This window comes from Nematostella vectensis, chromosome 2, assembly GCF_932526225.1.
Source record: "Nematostella vectensis chromosome 2, jaNemVect1.1, whole genome shotgun sequence".
In the NCBI taxonomy this organism is placed as follows: domain Eukaryota; kingdom Metazoa; phylum Cnidaria; class Anthozoa; order Actiniaria; family Edwardsiidae; genus Nematostella; species Nematostella vectensis.
In genome coordinates this window covers 13981023-14007734 of record NC_064035.1, presented here as the reverse complement: position 1 = coordinate 14007734, position 26712 = coordinate 13981023, and the positions used below count along the sequence as shown (strand labels likewise).

General features: G+C 42.9%; 1 protein-coding gene across 2 annotated transcripts in view; it reads left to right on the top strand.

Annotated features, from left to right (window-relative positions):
• Positions 1-26712, top strand: part of LOC5521691 — a 41072-nt gene that overhangs the window by 7108 nt on the left and 7252 nt on the right. For both annotated transcript variants that reach the window (XM_032366874.2, XM_048723902.1), the window contains 36 exons: positions 733-899; positions 1325-1489; positions 2107-2251; positions 2532-2621; positions 2912-3133; positions 3213-3308; positions 4259-4294; positions 4985-5184; positions 5635-5921; positions 6577-6749; positions 6972-7172; positions 7621-7824; positions 8523-8561; positions 8953-9231; positions 9532-9682; positions 13327-13604; positions 13916-13951; positions 14564-14633; positions 14864-15021; positions 15541-15705; positions 16446-16502; positions 16784-16970; positions 17194-17414; positions 17555-17602; positions 17753-17906; positions 18323-18576; positions 19077-19103; positions 19960-20118; positions 20698-20949; positions 21390-21413; positions 21669-21869; positions 22755-22949; positions 23852-24003; positions 24717-24866; positions 25432-25573; positions 26320-26447. In XM_032366874.2, the coding sequence (XP_032222765.2) occupies positions 733-899; positions 1325-1489; positions 2107-2251; positions 2532-2621; positions 2912-3133; positions 3213-3308; positions 4259-4294; positions 4985-5184; positions 5635-5921; positions 6577-6749; positions 6972-7172; positions 7621-7824; positions 8523-8561; positions 8953-9231; positions 9532-9682; positions 13327-13604; positions 13916-13951; positions 14564-14633; positions 14864-15021; positions 15541-15705; positions 16446-16502; positions 16784-16970; positions 17194-17414; positions 17555-17602; positions 17753-17906; positions 18323-18576; positions 19077-19103; positions 19960-20118; positions 20698-20949; positions 21390-21413; positions 21669-21869; positions 22755-22949; positions 23852-24003; positions 24717-24866; positions 25432-25573; positions 26320-26447 (5513 nt within the window). The remainder of the gene's footprint in view (positions 1-732; positions 900-1324; positions 1490-2106; positions 2252-2531; positions 2622-2911; positions 3134-3212; positions 3309-4258; positions 4295-4984; positions 5185-5634; positions 5922-6576; positions 6750-6971; positions 7173-7620; positions 7825-8522; positions 8562-8952; positions 9232-9531; positions 9683-13326; positions 13605-13915; positions 13952-14563; positions 14634-14863; positions 15022-15540; positions 15706-16445; positions 16503-16783; positions 16971-17193; positions 17415-17554; positions 17603-17752; positions 17907-18322; positions 18577-19076; positions 19104-19959; positions 20119-20697; positions 20950-21389; positions 21414-21668; positions 21870-22754; positions 22950-23851; positions 24004-24716; positions 24867-25431; positions 25574-26319; positions 26448-26712) is intronic.

The following is a 26712-nucleotide window of genomic DNA, read 5'->3' as shown; positions in this document are numbered from 1 at the left end:
TTTTGTCGCTCTCTGGCGTGTCGGTAACAGTCACTTCTGCGTCAGGTAATCTCTGTTGTGCAAGTCGCATATTCTTAAGTTGAATCCCAAGCGATGATGAGGACGACAACACCGTATTGATTATAATATGTTATGTAATGTTTGGCATTTGTATAGCGCATTTTAACATACGAAATGATCAAATGCGCTTCACATGTGACTGACTTTGCTCGTCGGTGGCATTTGTATAGCGCACTTTAACATACGAAATGATCAAATGAGCTTCACATGTGACTGACTTTACTCGTCAGTGTGTAGATACGGACTGCTCCATGCAGTTTACAGACATGAGTGTGAGTTAGTATGTAAGCATTGTCACTAGAAATGGTTCCACGGGCCAGCGTCCCCAGCGGTTCTTTCACGTCGCCCAATACAGGTTAATGATGTGCGGTGTGAGACGGGACCTCCGGCTTAATGTCCTTATCCGAGAAGATGAGGGATACACGGTCCCCAATGTAGAGAGACGGTTTATTACTGACCTATCGCGTCACTCGCCAATTACATGTCATGTTATGTTCGTCGCATCACGTCGTGCTGTTACTGAAACCAAAATCTCATTTTATTCTATATCATATCTACTTTGGCATCCCCTGCGTTTGATATCCACCCCTTAATGAACCTTAATGCAAGTTAAGGCTATACAGAAACTGTTTAATGTTCAATACTGATGTGGGTTGATGTCGATATCTCTAGCCTCGTCTAAATGTGACGCACCGTTTGGTTTGGCGGACTACACAATTGACGACTCGCTACTAACTGCCTCCAGTTCAGATAGAACCTCCGTACCGGCCTTTGCTAGGCTACGCCTGCAAAGCAAGCCGGGGTCATCAGGGGCCTGGTGCTCTGCTAAAAATACGCTGGTAAGTGTGTCACGGTTCATTTCAGAAAACCTTCGGGTTTCCTGTGACCCATTGGGCGTGAAAAGCTGGGGACCGCCAAGGTTGACGTCACACCACTAACCACATCGAACCCGAAAACACAGGGTTACCCAAATAAAGCCCTGGGGTTAGCTTGGGACAAATATATATATTTTTAAATAACTCAAGGCTAAAGAAATACAAGCAAAGTTCTGCTAACTATCGACAGTCCTCGGCGTGTTTTTTTTTCCTTTTACGGTCGTTTAAGACCACGAATTTGTAAATTTCCATTTCTTTGGAACATTCAAATGATTGTTTTCCAATTTGGAAGGGATGAGGAAGGTTTATCTTTAAGACGCATCATACTGTGACCCTCCATACCGCACCAAATGCATCACATATCTCTCTGAACACCTTTCTGTTTGCAGGGCGAGTACCTTCAAGTAGACCTTGGACTAAGGCGGCAGGTTACCCACATTGCAATTCAGGGAAGACCTAAATCTACAGACTTCGTCAAGTCATTTTATCTTAAGTACGGAAACGATGGCTCCACCTTTAATTACTATGGAGCAAACGCTACCGAGAATTACCTGGTAAGACTCTAACTTAAAATAAAAAAAGTTCCATACATACGGTTGAATTTGATAAGTTCCGTGGTGGTAAGCATTAAATTAGCGACTTACACGATTTCTTGTTAGCATATTCAATTGCGAGCACAATATCTAATTAATACAATACTGTTTTATAGTATAATGCCCCTTTTTAAAAGATGCCAAAACGGTGTTAACCATATAAGTATGAGCCGTATTGTGAAAATGAAACAAATTACAATTGATAATGGTTCAAATCAGACTGATGATTTGTCCTTTAAGTTTTCGTCACTGCTTCAATGTTTCTCTTTTCTCTTCTCTTTCGTCTTCTTTCTTTGGCAGTGGTTGACTTATCATAAGCGGCCATTCTCTGAAATGGTGAACTACAATGAAAATTATATTCAAGAGAAGAACACAAAGGGAGGCAGGTCAAATACCCCCTTCTCCCAAATAAAAAATAAATAAATTACAGCTTCCAGAGAAAATTTTCCTAAAGGGTGATTCTGTAGAGAAAAAGAGCCAAAACTTTTATTCAAAAAACACATACAGTGCATAAAAATAATAACCCTTCCTGAATATGAAATGCACCGCCTCTTCAGTACCGCTGTATTTCTTTCTAGGTGCTGAATGGAAGCTCTGACTCAGACACAGTAGCAAACATTATGCTAAAAGATCCAATCAACGCCCGGTTCGTAAGGATTTATCCTTCAAGCTGGAGTAACAACATATGCTTGAGGATCGAGATCTACGGATGTGCATCGCAAGGTGTGTATTATGCCTCTATTTCAGCGGATGCAAAACGTTTTTTTTCCATACACACACTGTATTATCGCAATTACCTGGGGGTGGGGGACGAGTATAGATTCGTCTACCATGTTTGTTTTCCATTTAGTAGGCTTAGAACAAAAAGAGGGAGGACAAGAGATGCCAAGTGCATAGGTTGATCACATCCTCACACTCCTTAATAGTCGAATAAAAAAAATTAAAACAAGCGCTTAGTCAAATGTGATCATTTCTTGTGAAATTGCGTAATTTTTCCTTGAAGCGTATTCCAGGAAGTGTGGTACAGGCTGGGAAGAAGGACCCGACAGCACTTGCTACCAGTTCAACACAGATTCGCGCAAGATATGGGCAGGTGAGACTTAAGACGTAAGATATTGGTAGGTAAGGGTACAACACAGGACACGCGTAAGATATGGTTAGGTTAGGGAACAACACAGGACACGCGTAACATATGGGTAAGTAAGGGTACAAACCAGGACACGCGTAAGATATGGGTAGTTAAGGGTACACATAAAATAGTCATCTCTACATCGTATAAACAGGATCACACAACCACAAAAGCATGGAATTTTTTATAGTCATCTTGCACTCTGTTTACCTTTAAGAGATTTACGAGCTATGGCCGGTTTTATGTTATTTCAGATGCCCGTGCGACTTGCCTCGGTCAAGGTGGTGATCTGCTCAGCATAGTCACAAACAACGAGAAGGCTTACATCGAGACAAGAGTTAAAGCACTGGATAGCAGCGCAGGAAACATGTGGATCGGCTTGAATGACAGGGAAACCAGTCGACTATTCTCCTGGAGTGACCAAAGTCCTTTGGCTATTATTAGATGGGACGCAGGGTTCCCAAACGACCCCAAAAGTACGAATTTACTTAACTTTAAATATTGACGTTTTCTGTATCAATCTAACCCTGGTTTTGTTGTTTCTTCTTTCTGTAGACACGAGGTCGTGTGTGGAGCTCGTTCCCAGTCGCGCCGCGTGGAGAGACGTGGACTGTGGACAATTCAGGCCGTTTATCTGCAAGAGGAAACTGGGTACAAAAAAATAGCATGAGATTTCTTAAGTCCGGTGATCCCACTTGCGTGTCAAAGGGTTTTTTATTTTTCCTTTGAAGATTTTAAACCTTCGCTGCATCATAACCGAGCTGTTGTCATTTCAGTGTGAATCGAATCTAACATTGATTTAAGCGGATTTTCGTTACTGCAATAGGCCATTCCAGCATGCGTGCGCATTGCTATAGTTGCCTACCTTAACTTACCAGAATAAACCAAACGAAGCGCGCGCTGTATGTGCGCGCATGCTCATAGCTGAAATGGCTTATTTATATCTAATTTGTATAGTGTTTTGTAGACTATGAATACATCACGCAAGTCACAGTTTCCTACGCAGCCTGGCCGCTGTCAAGTGATGCGCTTGAACTCAGTTACTTAGGCTACGGCTCATGGATATTACGACGTTTGAACTTAGCCTTAGTCAAGTATTGCGTGCAGGCCCGTACCCAGGATTTTTCTTGGGGGGGGGGGGGGGGTGCGGAATCCAAAAAAGTGGGGACCTTATTTTTCCGGGATGGGGAAGGAGGGGGGGGGGGGGGAATTTTCTGATAAAAATGCGACCACCCCAGAAAGAACAAAGAGGGATTTTTTATGCCTTTGCAGTATCTCCACGGGACGTTTATTGTCAGATTTGGCTACGTACCAGAGTGATCTAGCTTATGCTTTATAGTTTTGTCAACAAATAGCCCATCTTTTGAGAACCGAAAGTGGACCTTCGGCCGTTGTGTGTGTGTGTGTGAGGGGGGGTGCGTTCGCAACCCCTGCACCCCCCTGGGTACGGGCCTGGCTTGGCAGATGTCCAAACCCCCGCGCAAGAGACTAAACATGGCACTGATTAACGCACAAACTCATATATATGTGTTCATTAGTATGACTTTTAAAACATTTTCTTATTCTTCTCTAATGCAATGAAATTCTCATCGATCTACCAGGCTCCAATAACACTCCAAAGCTCTCTAGGACTGCAAGTAAGTGCATAGTATTTCTTGTGGTTAGTTTCCATATGATGGTGCGGGAAATTTCCCGGAAATTGGATGATCCAGTCCTGTTCTCTGGGTACCAGTCCTGTAATCTAATGGAAAACTTGGTTGAAATGTTCCCAATCTAATAAATGTTTTAGAGCATTTTCTTATCTATAAGATAGTTGTTGTTTGATAGTGTTGATAAGGTGATAGCAATGATGATTATGAAGATGTTCACTATGCTGAATATGGTGGGATTGGTGATGATGATAAAAGAATGTTTGTGATATACACCATTGCCAAATCATCATAATATATTAAGATTTCACTACCAGAGAGTGACGCGAATGCTCAGTGGCACTAATATACTAAGACTACATTTCTGAGTGTGGCTTTTTAGCTCAGTGGTCTAATAGACAAAGAGTTCACTACCAGAGAGTAATGCGATAGCTTAGTGGTACGGGCATTGAGTCTCAGGACCAGATTTTAAAAATCCTGGCTCTTTACGTTGGGGACCTGGGAAAGACGTAAAGCTTTTCCACCGCAATTCATTAACTTGTATTTGGGCACATATTTTTATTTATTCATTTTTTTTTTACTATTACATGACTTGTGATGATTTATTTTCTATGCAGAACGAGTTGATATGACGTGTTAATATCGACCTGATACAAGTTGGTAACTCTACTTTTCTAGATTGGATTAGCACCGCGGACTACTACTGGCCTCTTGATAACATCATCCAAGGACGAGCCCTCGGCACGGCGAACGCTAAAGTAACAGGGAATGTCAGCCACCCCGAAATTCTTCAAAATGGCCACGACGTCTTACAGTTCTCTCCGTCTGGATCGTACCTCAGCGCAGGAGATGTACCTGGGTGTGTCAGCGATGCGGAGGTTTGTTTCTCGAATACTATTCAGTTAAAGCAACGAAAAGACGACGCCAAAAGAACGGAAACTTTCATGCTAATTTGATCTCGATAAGCCTTTTAGGTTTGTTTAGCTTCAAATTAGTAAATTTAAAACTTGAGAGTTGAATCCGTCGTCACGCATACACGCCTTAGTATATGCGTGAGGATATAAAATGCCGATATTGTTTGAACTGTGTCTTTCCGTGTTGTGTATTAATTCACCGTCAGCTTACCGTATCATGCTGTGCCTTCACGGGCGATAGGAGTATTGAACTGTGGTTTTGTTTTGCTAGTAAATTTTATTGCTCTTTCCCTCTCAAATAGAGCATCAGTATGCTTCTGGTGCATTTTATATCTAATAAAATGTTATGTCGTTTTACCTTATTTCGTAACATGTACCCTTCTCATTAAATCTCTCCCCCACATTTCCCGACAGACTTGTAATCCCGGCTTCACGGTATCTGTTATCATCAAACTCGACTCGAGCGCCGCTTCCTGGACAAATAGAGTCTTCCTGGTCGATACCATCGGGGACGAGCGTTTTGCGTCCTCGCGTGGTTTCTCCGTCTACCTCGAGGGGGGACGCATAAAGGCTGAGGTTTTTACCGTTCAGCGGACATGGTCATTTTCCACTGGTATGCCACGTGTTGGCATGTGGCATCACGTGATGATCACGTGGCACAAGACTGCAGGGTTGATTTATTATTTGAATGGAAGAGAAAGGTATGTAACGGTCTTGTATCTCCTTTTTTTATACATTTCCATCAGTCCGCCATTATTTTAAATAAATCATGTCACACAAAGCATTCATTTAAATCGGATAATTCGAACAAGTTACTGAAATGCTTTGAAACAATAATAAATGAAAGATTATTATATGATTATGACATTTTGTTGCCGAGAGTTTACGAAAAAGGGACTGCGTCAAGCCAATCGCTGGCCACGCTGAGTTTAAAAACTCTTTGATTCCGTCAATATATCACTCAAGTGATCAAGAAAACCAAATTGTTATGATTGATTCCTTGGGGTAGCTTCCTCCTTTTCTCGCGTGACAGACTCTAAAATGATGGTAAACCGTAGCCCACGGAAAACCGTTTTTTAAACGGCAAATGCACCTGTTTACTTTGAGCGAGTCGACGGTTAAACCTCATCCGAAAAGAATATATATTATTAGAATCCGCGCTAAATTATGAGTCACATCCTCAAAAAAACTTCCAATACACACACTGCTTTTACAATTTTGAAACATTTTTCGCTTTTTTCATTAGAAATCGTCGGAGATTGTTACGTTATTGACCGGAAGTAAACTGGTGCGGTTGCCGCTTCAACTCTCAAATATTGTCACTCTTAAAATGACTAAGCCCATCTCTGGTTGTAGCGGCGTGATGGCGTGGGCGAGGTTTGTCTACCCACAGCATACTACTAACAACGTCGCGTTGACGATTGGGTCAAAGCCTACCCAGCAAGCAACAGGACCATTCTACATGCGCAGCCTGGCAATATGGACGAGAGTGTTGGACGCTAATGACGTCACAGACATCTACAATTCTGGTAAAAGGTTTATCCTTAGTGTAAAAGGCGCTTTAAGGGCGTGTATTTCACGGGCTGCGAGCGTAATGTTTTGATCTCTAAATGGTGTAAAATGGCTGTATTGGCTTGGTTCTAAATGTTGTCTGCAGTGATGAATGTAAGATACAATATTTTGCTATCAATTTATTCAAACATAATTTGCTGACACCTGCTTTGTTCTTAAGTCTTAAACGTTTTCTACAGAGTTTGGTAACTGTAAGACCGGATGGAAAGAATTTGGACAGTTTTGCTATCAATTCAACATGGAGAAAAAGTCTTGGTCTGCTGCGCGCCAACAGTGCCAGGCAAACGGTGGTGACTTGGTCAGCATCCAGTCCCCAGTAGAACAGGCGCATATCACTCTTGAAGTCGGTCAATTCGGTGTCCGCGAGTACGCATGGATAGGTAATGATTATAATGATAATGATTGTTTAATGACTTAGACTATAATACATGATCAAAAGCAATAAGCTAGGTGAAGGGAGGATGATAGAGAAAGAGTGTGAATGCAAGATAGATTTTAATATGGGAATGCTAGGAAAACAGGCATTTTTTTCAATGCCTAAAACCCCAAACCCTAAAACTCTGTTCGAGATTTTCAGTGGGGTAAAATGAACCGGAATGTATGGAGTCTTCCATCATCGTGACATTGATTACTGTACTAAAGCAAATAATTCCAGTAAGTGTCAGTTTATGCCTCATATATCTGCTAAGAATTTTCGATGCGGCTTAAAATTTCGGTCTGTTTAGTAGTAATTGGTTGTTGTCCCCTGCCTTCATAGCAAAATCACGGACTCGAAATTCCACTTTTTAGCTTGAAATGTCCTTACAAACGAAATCAATTTCTTCGAAGGGCTTCACGACGAGTCCGTCGAGAGTGCATGGGAGTGGTCGGACGGATCACCTGTCCGGTTTACCAACTGGTACAACAATCAACCGGACAACTGGCTTGCGCAAGAAGACTGTGCGCACACTTACCATGAACCCCATGCTGTTGGCCGCTGGAACGATATGCCCTGTTACAGTGGAAACAGTTACATATGCAAAGCAAAGAAAGGTAAGAGAGAGAGAGAGAGAGAGAGAGAGAGAGAGAGAGAGAGAGAGAGAGAGAGAGAGAGAGAGAGAGAGAGAGAGAGAGAGAGAGAGAGAGAGAGAAAGAGAGAGAGAGAGAATTATTTCGTTGTACCGGGAACAATTCCCTACTATTATAAATAGCACCGCTTTTTTAATGTCACCATTAAGTCGTAGTGAGGTGTTAAGTATGCCGTGGTACCAGGAACAATTCTGTCATCCGAATCATCTGTCATACGAAAAAACCAAAACAAACCACTGACAACACCAATTTAAAACCTGAATCCAGTTTAGTCTCCGAGTTCGGGGTCGAACCGTGAAGGCCATTGTGTTAGCCATCTTTGACAACAGCTAAACGAAGATACAATGTTCAAGAATCGCGTCGACGGCAAGTTTTCTTGATGTTTCTCTAGTTAGCCACTCAAGTGTCGAGAACACCATTTTTTAACTCTTGCAGAAACAAAAATGTGCTGGAAATATTCGTTTACACTTTGTTTAGTCGCTACTTTAAATGTGAGGACGAAAAGATTAAGTGAAATCAATAGAGGGTTGAAGTAATTGTCTGTTAAAACAGAGTAGCTGTTTACACTTGATTTATTGTGCTTTCCTGGGATTTAAAACGGGATATGATTGCTTGCTAGTTTCAAGAGAAAAACGTAAGACTTCTGTTTTTCTCTTTTTTAGCGTATGTTCCGTTCGGTGGAAGTGTCAACCCAACAACTGGTGAGTATAGACGCATCTAACAGGCGCGTTCCCAGGATTGGCCGAGTGTGTGTGTGTGTGTGGGGGGGGAGGGGGGGCACAGTCGTAGGTATCATATGGATAAAGCATAGTATTTAAAGATTCCACCCGCTTTTTTGGTGACAAGGGGGGATGCGCGCGCACCCCCCTGTGTACGCGCCTGCCTAGGGTAGAGGGGTTGCGCAAAGCCAGGGGCCCGCGTTGCTTAGAGGGGCGCTAGCTGGGGCATGCGCGAAGCGACTTAGCTACACGCCTCCCCTCGGCCGCCTAAAGTGGGTCATTTCTTATTGAAGGATCGTTTAATATTATACTTTTTCCAAATCATACGCTTTGACCAGTATCAATATCAATATCAATCACTCCTTTTTTTAAGCTCCGGAGACCAAAATAATCTGCGAGTTCTCATCAGCGATACTAAGCTGTCCGGCATCTACCACCATCACCATTCAGTCCGCCAATTTTGGCCGGACATCCAGCGCTCCATGCGGCATGATCAGTGTGACGAACTGCGTAAATAACGTGACTGATCGAATGAAGGACCTTTGTGAAGGAAAGAACTTCTGTTCCGTACGGCCTGTGACGGGGTTGTTTGGTAACGATCCTTGCCCATCTGTAACGAAGTACTTGGAGACAACTTATACTTGTACCAAAGGTAGGTCATGGTGTGTGTCTGTGATCTCCTTTGTGTTAGCCAACTATACAGACACAAACACAGAGATGCAATATATTTATCAATGAAAGAGGGGAAGAAGAAATACGAAGGTGCTCCGTTAGGGACGTGAAATAACACAAGCACTTCTCATTCCAACTAGCCTTTCTATTTGTTTGAATTTCCGATCCCTTAGCCTCTTTCTAGAATCATTCTCCCGCTCCTGTTCCAGTAAAAAGAACAGACAAGTTTAAGAGCTACGATAATATAATCCAAAAAGTTGGCAATGAATTTTTTTGACAGGCACCGTAGTGACACCGGGCTGTCCGGTGGGCTGGAAGCGATCTCCGGACGGCAACGTGTGTTACGGACTAATACTGGACAAGAAAACTTGGCCTGACGCACGTGACTCGTGCCGTGCCCAGGGCGCGGAGCTAGCTAGTATACACACCGGGTAAGACGTGTCAGTGCGCAGAGCTCGCTAGTATTCACACCGGGTAAGATGTGTCAGTGCGCAGAGCTCGCTAGTATTCACACCAGGTAAGACGTATCAGTGCGCAGAGCTCGCTTGTATTCACACCAGGGAAGATGTGTCAGTGCGCAGAGCTCGCTAGTATTCACACCGGGTAAGACGTGTCAGTGCGCAGAGCTCGCTAGTATACACAGCGGGTAAGACGTGTCAGGACGAATAGCTCGCTAGTATACACACCAGGTAAGACGTGTCAGGGCGCAGAGCTCGCTAGTATTCACAGCGGGTAAGATGTGTCAAGGCGCAGAGCTCGCTAGTATTCACACCAGGTAAGATGTGTCAGTGCGCAGAGCTCGCTAGTATTCACAGCGGGTAAGATGTGTCAGTGCGCAGAGCTCGCTAGTATTCACAGCGGGTAAGATGTGTCAGTGCGCAGAGCTCGCTAGTATTCACACCAGGTAAGATGTGTCAGTGCGCAGAGCTCGCTAGTATTCACAGCGGGTAAGATGTGTCAGGGCGCAGAGCTCGCTAGTATTCACACCGGGTAAGATGTGTCAGGGCGCAGAGCTCGCCAGTATACACACCGGGTAAGACGTGACAGGGCGCAGAGCTCGCTAGTATACACACCGGGTAAGACGTGTCAGGCGGCAGAGCTCGCTAGTATTAACACCGGGTAAGACGTGTCAGTCCGCAGAGCTCGCTAGTATACACACCGGGTAAGACGTGTCAGTCCGCAGAGCTCGCTAGTATACACACCGGGTAAGACGTGTCAGGCGGCAGAGCTCGCTAGTATACACACCGGGTAAGACGTGTCAGGCGGCAGAGCTCGCTAGTATTAACACCGGGTAAGACGTGTCAGGCGGCAGAGCTCGCTAGTATACACACCGGGTAAGACGTGTTAGGGCGCAGAGCTCGCTAGTATTCACACCGGGTAAGACGTGACAGGGCGCAGAGCTCGCTAGTATTCACACCGGGTAAGACGTGACAGGGCGCAGAGCTCGCTAGTATTCACACCGGGTAAGACGTGACAGGGCGCAGAGCTCGCTAGTATTCACACCGGGTAAGACGTGTCAAGGCGCAGAGCTCGCTAGTATTCACATCAGGTAAGACGTGTTAGGGCGCAGAGCTCGCTAGTATTCACACCGGGTAAGACGTGTCAAGGCGCAGAGCTCGCTAGTATTCACACCAGGGAAGATGTGTCAGTGCGCAGAGCTCGCTAGTATTCACACCGGGTAAGACGTGTCAGGGCGCAGAGCTCGCTAGTATACACACCAGGTAAGACGTGTCAGGGCGCAGAGCTCGCTAGTATTCACACCGGGTAAGATGTGTCAGGGCGCAGAGCTCGCTAGTATTCACACCGGGTAAGATGTGTCAGGGCGCAGAGCTCGCTAGTATTCACACCAGGTAAGATGTGTCAGTGCGCAGAGCTCGCTAGTATTCACACCGGGTAAGATGTGTCAGGGCGCAGAGCTCGCTAGTATACACACCAGGTAAGACGTGTCAAGGCGCAGAGCTCGCTAGTATTCACACCGGGTAAGATGTGTCAGGGCGCAGAGCTCGCTAGTATTCACACCAGGTAAGATGTGTCAGTGCGCAGAGCTCGCTAGTATTCACACCGGGTAAGATGTGTCAGTGCGCAGAGCTCGCTAGTATTCACACCGGGTAAGACGTGTCAGGGCGCAGAGCTCGCTAGTATACACACCGGGTAAGATGTGTCAGTGCGCAGAGCTCGCTAGTATTCACAACGGGTAAGATGTATCAGTGCGCAGAGCTAGCTAGTATACACACCGGGTAAGATGTATCAGTGCGCAGAGCTCGCTAGTGTACACAGCGGGTAAGACGTGTCAGGACGAATAGCTCGCTAGTATACACAGCGGGTAAGACGTGTCAGTGCGCAGAGCTCGCTAGTATTCACACCGGGTAAGACGTGTCAAGGCGCAGAGCTCGCTAGTATTCACACCAGGGAAGATGTGTCAGTGCGCAGAGCTCGCTAGTATTCACACCGGGTAAGACGTGTCAGGGCGCAGAGCTCGCTAGTATACACACCAGGTAAGACGTGTCAGGGCGCAGAGCTCGCTAGTATTCACACCGGGTAAGATGTGTCAGGGCGCAGAGCTCGCTAGTATTCACACCGGGTAAGATGTGTCAGGGCGCAGAGCTCGCTAGTATTCACACCAGGTAAGATGTGTCAGTGCGCAGAGCTCGCTAGTATTCACACCGGGTAAGATGTGTCAGGGCGCAGAGCTCGCTAGTATACACACCAGGTAAGACGTGTCAGGGCGCAGAGCTCGCTAGTATTCACACCGGGTAAGATGTGTCAGGGCGCAGAGCTCGCTAGTATTCACACCAGGTAAGATGTGTCAGTGCGCAGAGCTCGCTAGTATTCACACCGGGTAAGATGTGTCAGTGCGCAGAGCTCGCTAGTATTCACACCGGGTAAGACGTGTCAGGGCGCAGAGCTCGCTAGTATACACACCGGGTAAGATGTGTCAGTGCGCAGAGCTCGCTAGTATTCACAACGGGTAAGATGTATCAGTGCGCAGAGCTAGCTAGTATACACACCGGGTAAGATGTATCAGTGCGCAGAGCTCGCTAGTGTACACAGCGGGTAAGACGTGTCAGGACGAATAGCTCGCTAGTATACACAGCGGGTAAGACGTGTCAGTGCGCAGAGCTCGCTAGTATTCACACCGGGTAAGATGTGTCAGGGCGCAGAGCTCGCTAGTATTCACACCGGGTAAGACGTGTCAGGGCGCAGAGCTCGCCAGTATACACACCGGGTAAGACGTGTCAGGGCGCAGAGCTCGCTAGTATACACACCGGGTAAGATGTGTCAGTGCGCAGAGCTCGCTAGTATTCACACCAGGTAAGACGTGTCAGGGCGCAGAGCTCGCTAGTATTCACACCGGGTAAGACGTGTCAGTGCGCAGAGCTCGCTAGTATACACACCAGATAAGACGTGTCAGTGCGCAGAGCTCGCTAGTATTCACACCAGGTAAGACGTGTCAGGGCGCAGAGCTCGCTAGTATTCACACCGGGTAAGACGTGTCAGGGCGCAGAGCTCGCTAGTATTCACACCGGGTAAGACGTGTCAGGGCGCAGAGCTTGCTAGTATTCACACCAGGTAAGATGTGTCAGTGCGCAGAGCTCGCTAGTATTCACAGCGGGTAAGATGTGTCAGGGCGCAGAGCTCGCTAGTATTCACACCGGGTAAGACGTGTCAGGGCGCAGAGCTTGCTAGTATTCACACCGGGTAAGATGTGTCAGGGCGCAGAGCTCGCTAGTATTCACAGCGGGTAAGATGTGTCAGGGCGCAGAGCTCGCTAGTATTCACACCGGGTAAGACTTGTCAGTGCGCAGAGCTCGCTAGTATTCACACCAGGTAAGATGTGTCAGGGCGCAGAGCTTGCTAGTATTCACACCAGGTAAGACTAAAATACTGCTAAAACAATATTACACACAAAATACAGGCAAAATACCACTGTAACGTTTTAGGTGGACTTACGCGTATGGTAAAGCGTTTTCAAAGCGAAACCTGTACTGGCGGCATAAGTTGACGTCTGGTTTTCCTTGAAAAACGTTGTAATTATCTTATATCCACAAAAATTGATTCGCTTATACTTTGCCAGCTGGGAGAGTGCCCTGGTGACGAGTCTCCTAGTGACGTCATGGGACGCCGGTGACGTATGGATTGGTCTGACGGACACCAATCAGCGCGGCATGTACCGCTGGACTGACGGTAGCCCTGTGGACTGGACTCACTGGTGGAATGGGGAGCCTAATGACCGTGGCATCACGGGAAGTTGTGTGCGGGCGACCATGACGGTTAGCAGTCGGGACTGGATGTACTGGGTTGACAGCGACTGCACCGAAAATAGTCATGCGTATGTCTGCAAGATGTTTAGACGTGAGTTGACTGTGAAAATGAAAATGAACAGACATCTTAGAAAAAGGAAAGGAAGGTCCGTTAGTGTAAACGCCTTTGCTTAGGGAGTGTTCATTAAATACTCTGGGGGGGGGGGGAGATATTGAGGGGGGGGGGGGTCTGGCTAAAAATTAATAGTGCACATACAATGCTATAAACTTATACTCGGCACCATGTTCTGCTGGACAATGAGAAGTTCCCTTCGCTTAAAGACAAACAGTGCTTCCTTGTTTGTCTTTAAAAGTTTATTTAATTATGGCTAATAATAATAATTCGTGTTGTTTCGTTACTAGGTAATTACACTCCTCCGCCACCCAGCCCTACTACAGGTAAGAATGCTTTGCTCTATAGAATATTCATCTCGATGCCTTCCGCTTTGTTTCTGACCGACAGCTTTTAACGGCTTGTTATTAGCCTTATAATACCATGATCACCTCGGATTCTTTTGTTTTCTGAGGGACGATTACTAGCGAATTCCCTCGAAAACAAAAGCTGGTTCTAAATTTTATAAAAAGACCAATGAGTATGCAATGCCCTGATCCATTGAGCCGTGTTTGCTCATCCAATTATTATTTAATCACTAAATTATCCTCGTGCAATGCTGCTATAACTTATAATAATCTTTGTCACGCCTTTACCTGGCGTGACCTAGCTAGACAAATGAGCTCCCAAAACGAAGGTCTCTTCCTTTCAATTTTTACTATAGTAATTTCCTAGGGTGCCACGGGCTAAAGCCGCTAACGAGTGCAAAACCGCAAAATATTATTGTAATAGATTATTATGCTCTCATAATAATAATATTTGAAATAGTAATGGACGCATATGTTGAAAATGTCATGTTTTTATTACATTTAGCTTTCAACCCATTCCTATTTTCTCACAAAACAATCCCACTGGTGTTGTATAATTCTGTTCACTCGATTTCAATTCATTTTTTGAAGCTGCAACTGGTCCTTGTCCTTTTGGATGGAAAGTTTACAGATCTGCTTGTTATCGAGTTTTCATGTCCCCGTAAGTACCTTAAAATAGTTACCATACAAACCGACTAAACGGAAAAATTTTTGCCGAAATCAACTTTTCCATCTAATTCCCCTACGACCGACGCCAATAGAATAGAAGCCTCCCTTGTATTAACGGTGCGGGGCTATTTTGTATAAAATATGAACAAGTTCAAACTTTCAACGGGAGGGTCTCTCTGAGTGGAAATATCTTAAAGCTAACAATTCGCATGTGTCGTACAGATCAACATGGACAGGAGCCCGCGATGCTTGTCGCGCCACCGGTGATAACACAGATCTGGTCAGCATGCACGATTCAGGCGAGAGTTTGTTTGTTCAGTCGCTGACCAACAACTCTCTCACCCTATGGATCGGACTTAATGACCGAGGGTCCATTTCAGGTAATCAACAAACCTTTTAGCCCAAAGCAAATTTTGAAATGAAAACGAGGGATATGCTTAATATATTTTCAAATTCCTTGTAATTGGATCCTTGTGAGTCTTTTCTCTTCGTTCACAAGGAATTTTTTGAAACATGTGAAGAGCCGAGTCTAAGAATCTCACCCTCCCCCTTTTTGCCTATACCCTTTTTTTTTCTTTTTTAATTAGTGATGCTTATTGAAAGTTAAGGTTCGTAGGCTTTTTCTTAGGTTATTTTTTGGCAAATAAACAGTGACAGCCACAACATTGTTATATAATTAAAATTTTCTTGACTTGCATAGAATAGAAATAGAACAGTTTTTCCGCATACCAAGGTGTGGAAGTGGCACTCAGGGAATGTTGAGAGAACATCCAAAAGGCTGATTTTTCGTTTGATTTAGGAAAAGTTATTTAATCTAGAACTTCTTTTGTGTCAACTACACGCCAAATTATAAAGAGGTTGTTCGCCTCTACATTTCAACAATGCGTAACGTTTTGCAGGTCACTTATGGAGCGATGGCACGCCTGTTCAGTTTACACGCTGGGGTCCGGCTGAGCCCGACAGCCACTCTGGTCAGCAGCCCTGCGTTGTTTTGAAGTCAACGGGTTACTGGGGTGACGTCGGATGCTATGCGACCAGGCCTTATATGTGCAAACGGACGCGGCGTAAGTCCAGAGTTAGATAAAAGATCACGTGACTGTTTGGGTGGCAAACTAGCGCGCGCTCAGGCTTTTAGCGGCAAAATAACAGCAACAAAAGCAACATATTCATTAAGGGTTTAGTTTTATTAAAAGATTTAATTTCTTCGTCGTTCTCTTTTGTGACGGGCGCAGTCATCACTGTGATTATTTTGGGTTCATTTGCCACTCAGAAAGGTCACGTGATCTATTAGCGCAAGTCCCCTATCGTTTTACAGCTAGCGGTTTTCAACCGGATGTTTCGCCAGCAACGTGACGCTTTAGCCCATGTCAAGAGCATCATGGTTTCTTGTCCATGTGTAGAACCATACAAAAAAACGCGTTATACGAGAAGTCGTCAAATCGTTTCCTTCCAAATTTAGCAAACTCAGAATTTCCACATACAAATTCCATACGAATCACACAAAAACACAAAAATCTCATCGCTGTTTCTGTTTAAGACGGGCCCTAATAACCGTGTGTATATTTAAAACGGCCGTTTAAGGGGGAGGGGGGGGGGGGGAGGGGGACATAACTAAAGATCGCTTAACTTTTTTTTACCTTTTTATATCACGACACAAATAAGGTTGCTTTAGATTTCAAAATGCTTTAAGAAATATCCAGTACTCATTTCTACTATGAACTCAACGTTTTTGTGAATGTTTAGTTCTGTTTTCAACCTGTGCAATTTTTATAGCAAAAAACTGAATTACTCGTTTTCCTCGCAGCTTCTCGTGCGACACCCTCTAGAACCCCTACAAGTACGCCATCGCCCACCACGCAAGGTAAAACTTTACGGAGGATTTATAAATAACTTTTTTTTCGGGATGGTGGTGTAGCGCGATTTTAATTTAGATTGGATACGGGCAGAATTCGGTATTTTGAAATATTGGGATTTTGGGTTTTGTGTCACATTTTTTTATTGGGATAAACGATTTTAGCCTCTGTGCGTAAAGGGGTTTGAAACTGAGATATTTTAAAATGACTTTTTGGTGGATAAAATTTTGTCTGGCATTGTAAGACCCTTTCTTCTTCAATAACGATTTTATGAATAATCTTTGTCTAGCTCCCGGTGTGTGCGACGCCGGCTGGGTGTACTGGGGAGGTCTGTGCTATTACTTTAGTAATGCGACCACAGCGGATTTAAAGACGTGGATGGAAGCACGGGATTTTTGTAGAAAGTCACGTGGAGACCTCGTGAGTCTGAGGACAGCCAATGAGAATGCATTTGTCTTTTCTGAAATCAAGACGAGGTAAAAATGTGCTTTCCTATACCTGAGTGTCAGCTTCGATAAGTTTCACGTGTATTTTTGTTTTTTAGGCCCATTGTATATGTATATATATATATATATATTTTCCCTAAATTACAAGAGAGAAAAGACATTATGCTACCGAGTAATTAATCTACCAAAAACTGTTGTTTGTTTTAAACCGGGCATAATACTTTAAACATGAACTCATTTTAATTTTTTTTAGATACTACTATTGGACGGTCTGGATAGGTCTCAACGACCTTGGAACTGAGGGGGTCAACACTTGGTCCGACGGTTCCCCTATGTCTTACATCAATTGGGGTAACAAAGAGCCGAATAATTGGAATGGAATGGAGGACTGCGGAGAGATGTCCCGATTTGACGGCAGATGGAACGACCAGAACTGTAATCTCAAGAGGACTTTCGTATGCAGAAAACATAATAGTGAGCTATTCTTATCAATGTCAACTTGTCGGGGAGAGTTTCCATTTTATTCCTTGTGTGTCGAGATTTGATCTTTTATCAAAGCTTTATTCAAATCGCGCGTGTGTTACCATTGTTTTTTTCTCTATTTATTTTTTTAGATACCATATTTCCACCGTTCACCATGATTCCACCGAGTCCCGGACCAGGTGAGTCCGATTTCCATGTTCCACCTTTCCTGCTATGTGATGTGTGCTATGCTATGTGATCTGTGTTTACCACCTTTGAATTATGTGGTCGATAAAATGCCATGTTATGTCTTTTACTTTGTTTTGTTCTCACCGCCTTATTTTTTTAAGCTGTCGGTAAATGCGATTCCGGCTGGATAAACTATGACAAGAGCTGTTACAAATTTGTGTTTGATCAGCGTCAAAATTGGGCAAACGCTGAGTCTGTATGCTCGCAAGGACTAAATTCTACAAACTCAGGCCACCTTGTTGTCATCAATAACCTGTAAGTAGAGTTCTAGGCCTATGTTTACTGTATTTTATTCACAATATTTTAGCTACCTCATACCAAGACGGTGTCCGCTAGGCGTCAGGTTTTTATCTTTCCCATGATACATAGCGCATCTTTGTTATAGAGACATGAGACACCAAGATTATTGCATATTATACACTCATCAAACCTCGGAAACCGGCGAAGTATCAAAAAGTATACGGATCCAAACGAATCCGCGTTAGTGTGGACGGCCCCTCAGACTTTTTCAGAGTATCAGACTTTAACCGTGAATGACTACTTACCTAAAAACAGATCGTTGTATTTTCAAATATAAACAAAACAATATTCGGCGCTCTCTAAGATAGCTTCTTAAACTCGGTTACAGACTAACAGTTCTTTGCGCTTACCGTAATCTTATTTTGTTGCAGTTACGAACAGGCGTTCCTCACTACTATGCTTGCCAGTAACCGTGGTAACGTCTGGATAGGTCTTAATGATTTGCACACAGAGGGCACGTTTGGTTGGGTCGACTACTCCTCCGTGGCGTACACCAACTGGATTGCGGGCAAGCCTGGCTGGAGTTACTGGGCAGATTGTGTTGGGATGTCCACGTCAAGCTCATCCCTAGGCGAGTGGGATGTCGAAGTCTGCTCTGGCTTTCAGGGATATGTCTGTGAAACAGGTGAACAAATATTTCCATCTAAAGAGCCTATACCCGACTTGAAACTTTAGTCGGTCAATAGTCCAAAGACTATTTTATAATTGTAGCAAAAGAATAGAGCAGTTTTCATTGTATGATGAATTGGATTTTACTGTGATTAAAGTGGATTTAGTTTACTGAAATGTATTTAAATGTATTTTTTTAGGTAATAACAGATTTGTCACTTTTTAAGTAGGCTTCAAAGACTTTAAATGCTACTTCTTTGATCACCTGTGAGTTAAATTCTGATTTTGTAGTCTAGTTAAAAATGCTCCGCTTAGATGTGTGAGGTTTCTAAAAAAAACAAGTGTTTTCTTCTGTGAAATGTCCCAAATAATCAAAATTTTAAAAAGTTTTTGCGACTTTTCAACGACTTTTAAAAAGCTGCTACAAAATATACGCTGTCGTCCTCCTGCACATTGTCTCCTTTACGTTTTTATCAAAGAGTAGGAAACTAAATTTGATTATTGTTTGTTTTTCAGATGCCCTTCCTCTTGGGCCCACTACAAGTAAGTCAATCTCAACATCGCTAGCATTGTCCCCTTTAGTACATTTTTCGCACCATCACCATCAATTCATTTCCTCATAACCATCATTATCAACATCACCGACATCATTATCATTGCAATTAAAGTAAGTAACTCCCACTTATAGCCTTGATAATTTCGACTTCCTTTTACTCAAACCATTCAACTGTCAACTGTACGAAAAGCATTATCATTTACGATCAACATCATCGTCGTTATTATCATGAAAAAAACACACTAACCTCATAGTTTAAAAAAAAAAAATTTTTAAATCAATGAAACATAGCACATCGCGATCAACAAAAAGGAAGTTATTATATTGAATTTAAAGAGCCTTCATTTCCTCATAACCATCATTATCAACATCACCGACATCATTATCATTGCAATTAAAGTAAGTAACTCCCTCTTATACCCTTGATAATTTGGACTTCCTTTTACTCAAACCATTCATTTGTCAACTGTACGAAAAGCATTATCATTTACGATCACCATCATCATCGTTATTATCATGAAAAAAACACACTAACCTCATAGTTTAAAAAAACATTTTTTAAATCAATGAAACATAGCACATCGCGATCAACAAAAAGGAAGTTATTATATTGAATTTAAAAAGCCTTAGTCAGCCACACCATTGTTATTGATTTGTTTCGATATTGGCAGACAAATTATACGATATGATCTCAAAATAACGAGCTAAAAGAAAAGTTGTACACACTATTTACCAAATTCAACTGAAATTATCGCAACAGTCCCAAGTCAGACGATGGAAATGGTTGCTTTCTCACACTTGTTTGTTTGCTAGCCGATGATAAAATGACTTTTATGTTTGTAGCGCCACCGACTCCAAGCCCAGATTGTCCAAGTGGGTACAGTAAATACGGGGAAAGCTGCTATCTGATGTACTACAACAAGCTGAATTGGAAAGAGGCCGGCGAGGTCTGTCAGAAGGATGGAGCACAGCTCATTAGCATTCATGGAGTCAAGGAACAAGGTCTGGTGTAACCATGTTAAAACGTACTCTTTATTTCAAGAGAAAGCTCAAGACAGGCAACGCGGAGGGGGAGGGGATGGTAGGGCTGAAGCCCCACCACTTTTCATGAAATTGTCATATATTTCTTATACGGCCCCCTAGTTTTGTGGTTCATTCTTATTTATCAGCCCTACCACCTGAAAGTATTCTCCGCAATCCCCGAAAGATGCTTTTAAAGAGGGCTTTATCTCATTTTTTTTCTGCAAATAGTGGTGTAAAAAATATAAATACGCTAGCCAAAGAACACGTCCACACAAGCATTGACTTGACTTTTGTTTTACGACTTGACTTTTGTTTACGACTAGAATTTTGTTTTACGACTCAACTGACGTATGGAACACTCTACATATCCTATTTGCATGGCCCCAAAAAGGATCATATTGTAGTTTTAAAATGTAACTCATGCTCCCAAAACCATATAGAAAACATGTGCATTTTCCAGCTTACATGATCAAAAATGGCCCCACAAAGGATCATATTGTAGTTTTAAAATGTAACTCATGCCCCGAAAACCATCTAGAAAACATGTGCATTTTCCAGCTTACATGATCAAAAATCTGAAAGACCTCGTGGGTAACGTGTGGACAGGCATGGTGCGCATGCCCAACTCGCTCATGTTCACGTGGTCGGACCAAAGTGTCAAGCAGTACACGAACTGGGCACGTGGGCAGCCGGGACAGCCTGGGACGAGCCAGACTTGCGTGCAGGTTAACAACAGTATCACCAGCAATGGCCGCTGGTCAGCGGTTGACTGTGGTCTTAAGAATTCTTTCATGTGCAAGATTTACAAAGGTGAGGTTTTACGTAGATACAACCATCGCTTGGATGCCGATCACTCGAATCGAAGTCAAAGCGAACATATTAAGAGTTACAAGAAGTAATCGCGGGTAAAATTGCATATGAAAAGTAGAAAAAACAAAAACCATTTCGAGATTGTGGTATGTTCGAGTTTTCAAGTTCATCTTTATTTTAGAAAAAAGCGAATTAACGGAAACTGACCATCGTCGAAAGTTTGTTGACATATCGGTGAGATAAATGGTAATTTAATATTGCCATTTGACCTTTGCGCGCAAAACATGTACCTTATAAGATGTACAACTTAATAATCGTTAATTACGAAATATAGTGACAGAAACTATGATTAAAATATTAGTTTTTATGAAAATGGATTGTTAGATCGTAAAAGAAAACCTTTTTAAGTATTCTACTGTTTTTTTTTTTTTCAATTACAGGGGAACCCCATGTCACTCCATCACGTAAGTTATCCCTACGAGATTCGTCATAGTAGCAGGCCCGTAGCCAGGATTTTGAGGGAGGTTTCGTTTACCCATAAAGCGGACCATTTTCTCTTAGGTAGCTCGTTCTACCTCTTAGTGGTACTTAATTTTCCTTATATAGAGCGGACCTTCCAGTCGAGTTGGGGGGTTCTTTCAAACACCACCCCATGGCTACGAGCCTGAGTAGAACGTTTGGAAATGTTTTTTTCTTTTAATTTTTCATTGCCATTTTAGTCCTAGGAGAGTGCCAGCCTGGCTGGGTGAAATTTGACAAGTTCTGCTACTTGTTCAGCGGCATATCAGCGTACGTCACGTGGTCACAAGCGCGTTCCACGTGCACGCGACAGGGCGCTGACCTGGTCAGCATACTCAACCAGGAAGAACAAGATTTCCTAATATACCAATCAAAGAGCTCGTCCAGGTCTATCTGGATTGGTAAGTAAAAAGTGATTTAGATTTCCCGGTATACTATTCGACAAGATTTTGCAGATGTCTATCTGGACCGGTTGGTTTCCTGGAATAACTACCAGGGGCTCCAGGCCCGTACCCAAGGGGGGTGCAGGAGGTGCGAACGCACCCCCTTCCCCCACCCACAACGGCCGAAGGTCCACTTTTGGTTCTCAATAGACGAGCTATTTGTAGACAAAATTATAAAGCAAAAGCTAGATCACTCTGGTTTGTAACAAAATACGACAATAAACGTCGCGTGGAGATACTGCAAAGGCATAAAAATATCCTTTTTTGTTTATTTGGGGGTGGTCAGATATTTATCAGAGAACTCCCCCCCCCCCTCCCCCGGAAAAATTAGGTCCACTTTTTCGGATTTCGCACCCCCCAAAGATAAATCCTGGGTACGGGCCGGGTTTCGTACAGATTTATCTGAACGGGCGAGTTTCGAAAGTAAACTTTCCTATACGAATTGTAATGCAATGAAATCGAATGGAGTAATTCGTGTGATTATGAAGCCAAATTGACCTTGAAGTCATATGATTACCTATACAAATTTGTTGTTGTAGAGTCTCTCTGTCAACCATCACTTTGTCAACCTAGCCAAAATAAAAAAAAAAATACTAAAATACCCCGATACTCTGTGTGGAAAAGTTCTGGGGAGGCTAGAGAGGTTTTTTTTTGGTTTAGTAAATTTAGTTAAGCGCTGTTTAGTTAAGCGCTGTTTTTATTAAGGGTTATTTCGAGGTTTCATCACGTAACAAATCTCGCAATGTTGAATGACTAGAGGGCTATTTAAGTACGCAACCTTTTTTCAGTATACTATCTTATCTCGAAATCTCTATTCGTTTGTCATATTGTATTTCTTTTCAGGTCTAAATGACCGCAACATAGAAGGCGGTTGGCAGTGGAGCGATGGAAGCCCGTTGGCGTATGTCGCGTGGAATGGTGGCGAACCTAATGATCTAGTAGGCGTGGAGAACTGTGGCGAGATGGTGGCTGGAAACAGGCTGTGGAATGACTACTCATGTTCTCAGCAAAGGGGATACATCTGCAAAAGTAAACTCGGTATGTTACTCTCTCGCAAATAAAGGAATAGCAATGGGTCGTAGTTGACCGTTGCAACTTTCGCAAATGTTTGCTGTTATGATAATGGTTTTAAGTCTAAACAACCTGGTCTGTTGGACTTGAACTCCGGCGATTTGGTCAAACCAAGATAACATAAGTCTAATGCACTAATGATATTAAACAACCTCCGGCCTCGTGCTCAATTTCAACAGAATTACTATTATTTGGTGGTAAAGCGACCCTATCTCCATTGTAGGATCCCTAAAAGTACCGAACCAAACAAAGTTTTTCGTCGATAAAACAAGCGATTTACTGAGACCTTCAATCAAATATCGCTGATAAGCTATATTTTCTATAAAAAAATGGTTGATGTTTTTAGACGTTGCGAGGAAATAGATGAGTTGTATTCATTTACAGGGGCGGCGGAAGGGGAGGGGCAAGGGCACTTTTCCGAGCGAATTTTTCTTTAAATATCAACGGTTTTTTTTAACCAACGGGTTTCAAGCGGTGCATATGCTACCAAAACAAATTTGTTGAACAGTTTAAAATGCCGTGCATGAAAACTAAGGTTATCCCCAGCGTTCTTATAAATAGCGCTTAAGAATTTGAAACCACCAACCACCCCTCCCTCTGAAACCACCACCCACCCCTCCCTCTGAAACCACTACCTACCCCTCCCCTTAACTTTCGTCCCCCCACTTATGGGACCACTCCGCCGCCCCTGATTTAAGAATATGATTTTTTATTTAGGGAAGAATATGTAAGTGTATTTAGTATAGGATAAACAACAACACCGAGGTGACAGAAAGTCAGTTGTAAGAGCATGTTTAACTTGGTTAAAACATGAGTAACAAAAGTTGTTCGAAACTAAAGCATCTCTTGTGTTTTTGTCATGTTAACAGAGTGTTCTTTTGCTCTGGGCATGAGCAGTGGGGGTATCACAAATACTCAACTCACCAGTTTGCTCAGCCAACCTGGATATGGCCCGAGTATGGCCCGGCTTAATGGCAGTACGGCCTGGTGTGCTAATGTCTCCCAGACGCCTTATATACAGGTGCGTGTCGGTTTGCAAAACTCGTTTATTTCTCACTCTACTAATGGTAAATCCTGTTAGAAAAGCCTTCGTTTTTTTAAAAATTACGATAATTTGTATACAACAGAATGCAGGTCAACATAAAAAATATTATATCTCGTGTTAAGTAACAAAACCAGGCAGCGTAAGAGAGGTACGCACCATTATTGGGAAAGTCCCTTTGTTAGTATGTGGCTTTGTACGTGGCTAGTGCGCATGCTCAATCTGAGCATGGTTTGTGCTAGCCGACTCGCGCTGACAGTGCTGAATAACGTATGCGCAAGCGCGCACTCTGGCGAAAACAAGCACAATCGTAGTGTTGAATCGTTCGAATAAAGGTACGAAAGGCTGATTTCAGTTGTTGTTTTGACTAACTGTACAGCATTAAAACCATACTGTACAAAAGATGACAGATTTGTGTGATAAAAAGGGAGTCATAAAGAAAATTATAGCCTTATGTTTCTAGTTTTCTTAGCATTCGCCAAAATGTGATAGTTCGCTGGTAAAATGCCGCCATTTCGAAACAAAAAGGCTGGTTTAACCGCGGTACTGGAACTAGTCTTGCGTTTTTCAGCACTGTCACTCGCGCTACTGTTCTCGTTTTCAAATTTTGAGCATTCCTCCCCACCCCCCTCCCCTCCCATTCATACCATCTTAATTTGTTCGAACACATTTGACGAATGTCAAATTTACAGGTGGATTTCCTGAACCAGACACGAGTAACAAAGATCGCCATGAAAGGTCTGAATCTCGCTGGCAGTGCATCTTACGTGCGGTCGTACACTGTACAGTACGGCTCTTACAAAGATCAATGGGAGACGTACACTGTTAAGGGCCAAACAAAAGCAAGTATTGGGAAACCCTAGCGCAGTGTTTAGTTGGGCATTTTCCTGTTTAAAAATACTATAAAATATTTGTGTTAGAGTTTAGATTAATAATAATGATGGTAATAATAATTTTCGTATATTTCAGGGAAAAAGTAAAAAGTACAAACCGTTTTTTAAAACAAACGTTTTATCAAAATATAATGCAGCATCGCTCAACACAATGTTGTGTTACTCATTTGATTAACTAGGTACTGTGGTGATGATAGTTAACCGTGACAACTTTCACAACAGGCTCAGAATTAACCCCTATCCAATCAAGAAGGACGATGGTCAATGATTTTTTAAATGAAACAAAACATTGCAAAAAAAAAAAAATCATAAGCCTGAAATATACGAAAATTTTTATTACTATCATTATTATTAATCTAAACTCTAACACAAATATTTTATAGTATTTTTATAAGTGAGAGTCTAAAAAATGTACGATCTTATTTAAAAAAAGAGTCTTCGTCGTAGCCGTTGTCTTAACCGTCGATTATATGAAATTGATTGTTCGTTATGTGCCTTGTATTTTCCGCCATAGGTCTGTGCAGGTAACTCGGATACAAGCGGGGTGGTCACAGTCAATTTTGACCCACCCATCGATGCACAGTATTTGCGTGTTTATCCTGAAACCTGGAGTAACAATCCTTGCGCTAAAATTGAGTTCTATGGCTGCCCATTCGGTAAGGATGCACTAGATATTGAAACGTTGCTATGCAGGTAAATGTTGTACAGCTATTTCAAATATGGTTGTACTCGGAGAATCCATGTGTCGTAACCCGCAGTGCTTCATGGGTATCAAATAAATTTAAAAAATAAATAATGGTGAATAAAAACAAACAGAGGTTTAGAAAATTTGAGCATTCTTTGTTATGTAACTCTAAACTTTCACACGGCGTTCGGAGACCAGGAGTCAGCCGTTTCTACTTTACCCATGAATCTTTGCGGGTTACGATACATTAATTCGCGGGTGCAACCTTAACTTTAATAGGTGTATATTTGGCGGGAGAATTGTAACACAGGACAATGTCGGCTATTGATCTTACGTGTCTTTTTATAAGTTAGAAGCTATGAAAAATCGGCTTTTGAATGAGAATCGGGGAAGCCTTAGGTTGTTGTCAGTTGAGTATTATTATTTTGGAAGACACAGGCGAGGAGGTAGTAATCTCGAAGATCCGAAAACCTGGCTCACGTTTTATTGATTTCGATTTGATCACTCAGCGCTACCTAGCAACTTCTCGTTACATATTTTTGTAAGTGATTTTTTTCGAGATCTAAATCGAGGATCGAGGATCTAAATCTCTACAGCTGCTGACGAAAGGCATTTTTTATACATCATTCTCTAAAAGAACTTTTTAATGGAAAAAAATGAGCTTAGAGTTAAATTTAACGAATGATTCTGACTAACCCAATGATGTGCCTCGAACAGAGTGTGAGTCGCCCCGAGGTATGTCAAGTGGGAAGATGAACGATGATCAAATTACCGCTTCGTCATCTACCAGTGACGCGCGAACTCCACCTCAGGCCAAACTTGCAGGCAACGGCTGGTGTCCAAAGGTACATTCCACACTTAACCGAACAAAGCGCTCACCTTTCTTAAAGACAAACCCCTACCCACCTTATCGTAAGGCATACCTCACCAAGGACGGAGCGTGTCAGATGCGTATCAGATTTTTTATAGGCAAATAAGATTATACTGTAAAATAGACCCTTAGAACCATATATAGCAAATTTTGGCTGGGGTCAAACATAGCACGTGCATTATAGCTTAATAATTGCAAACTGAGTACGAGCATTAAACATGGAGGACAGGGACCGTGCA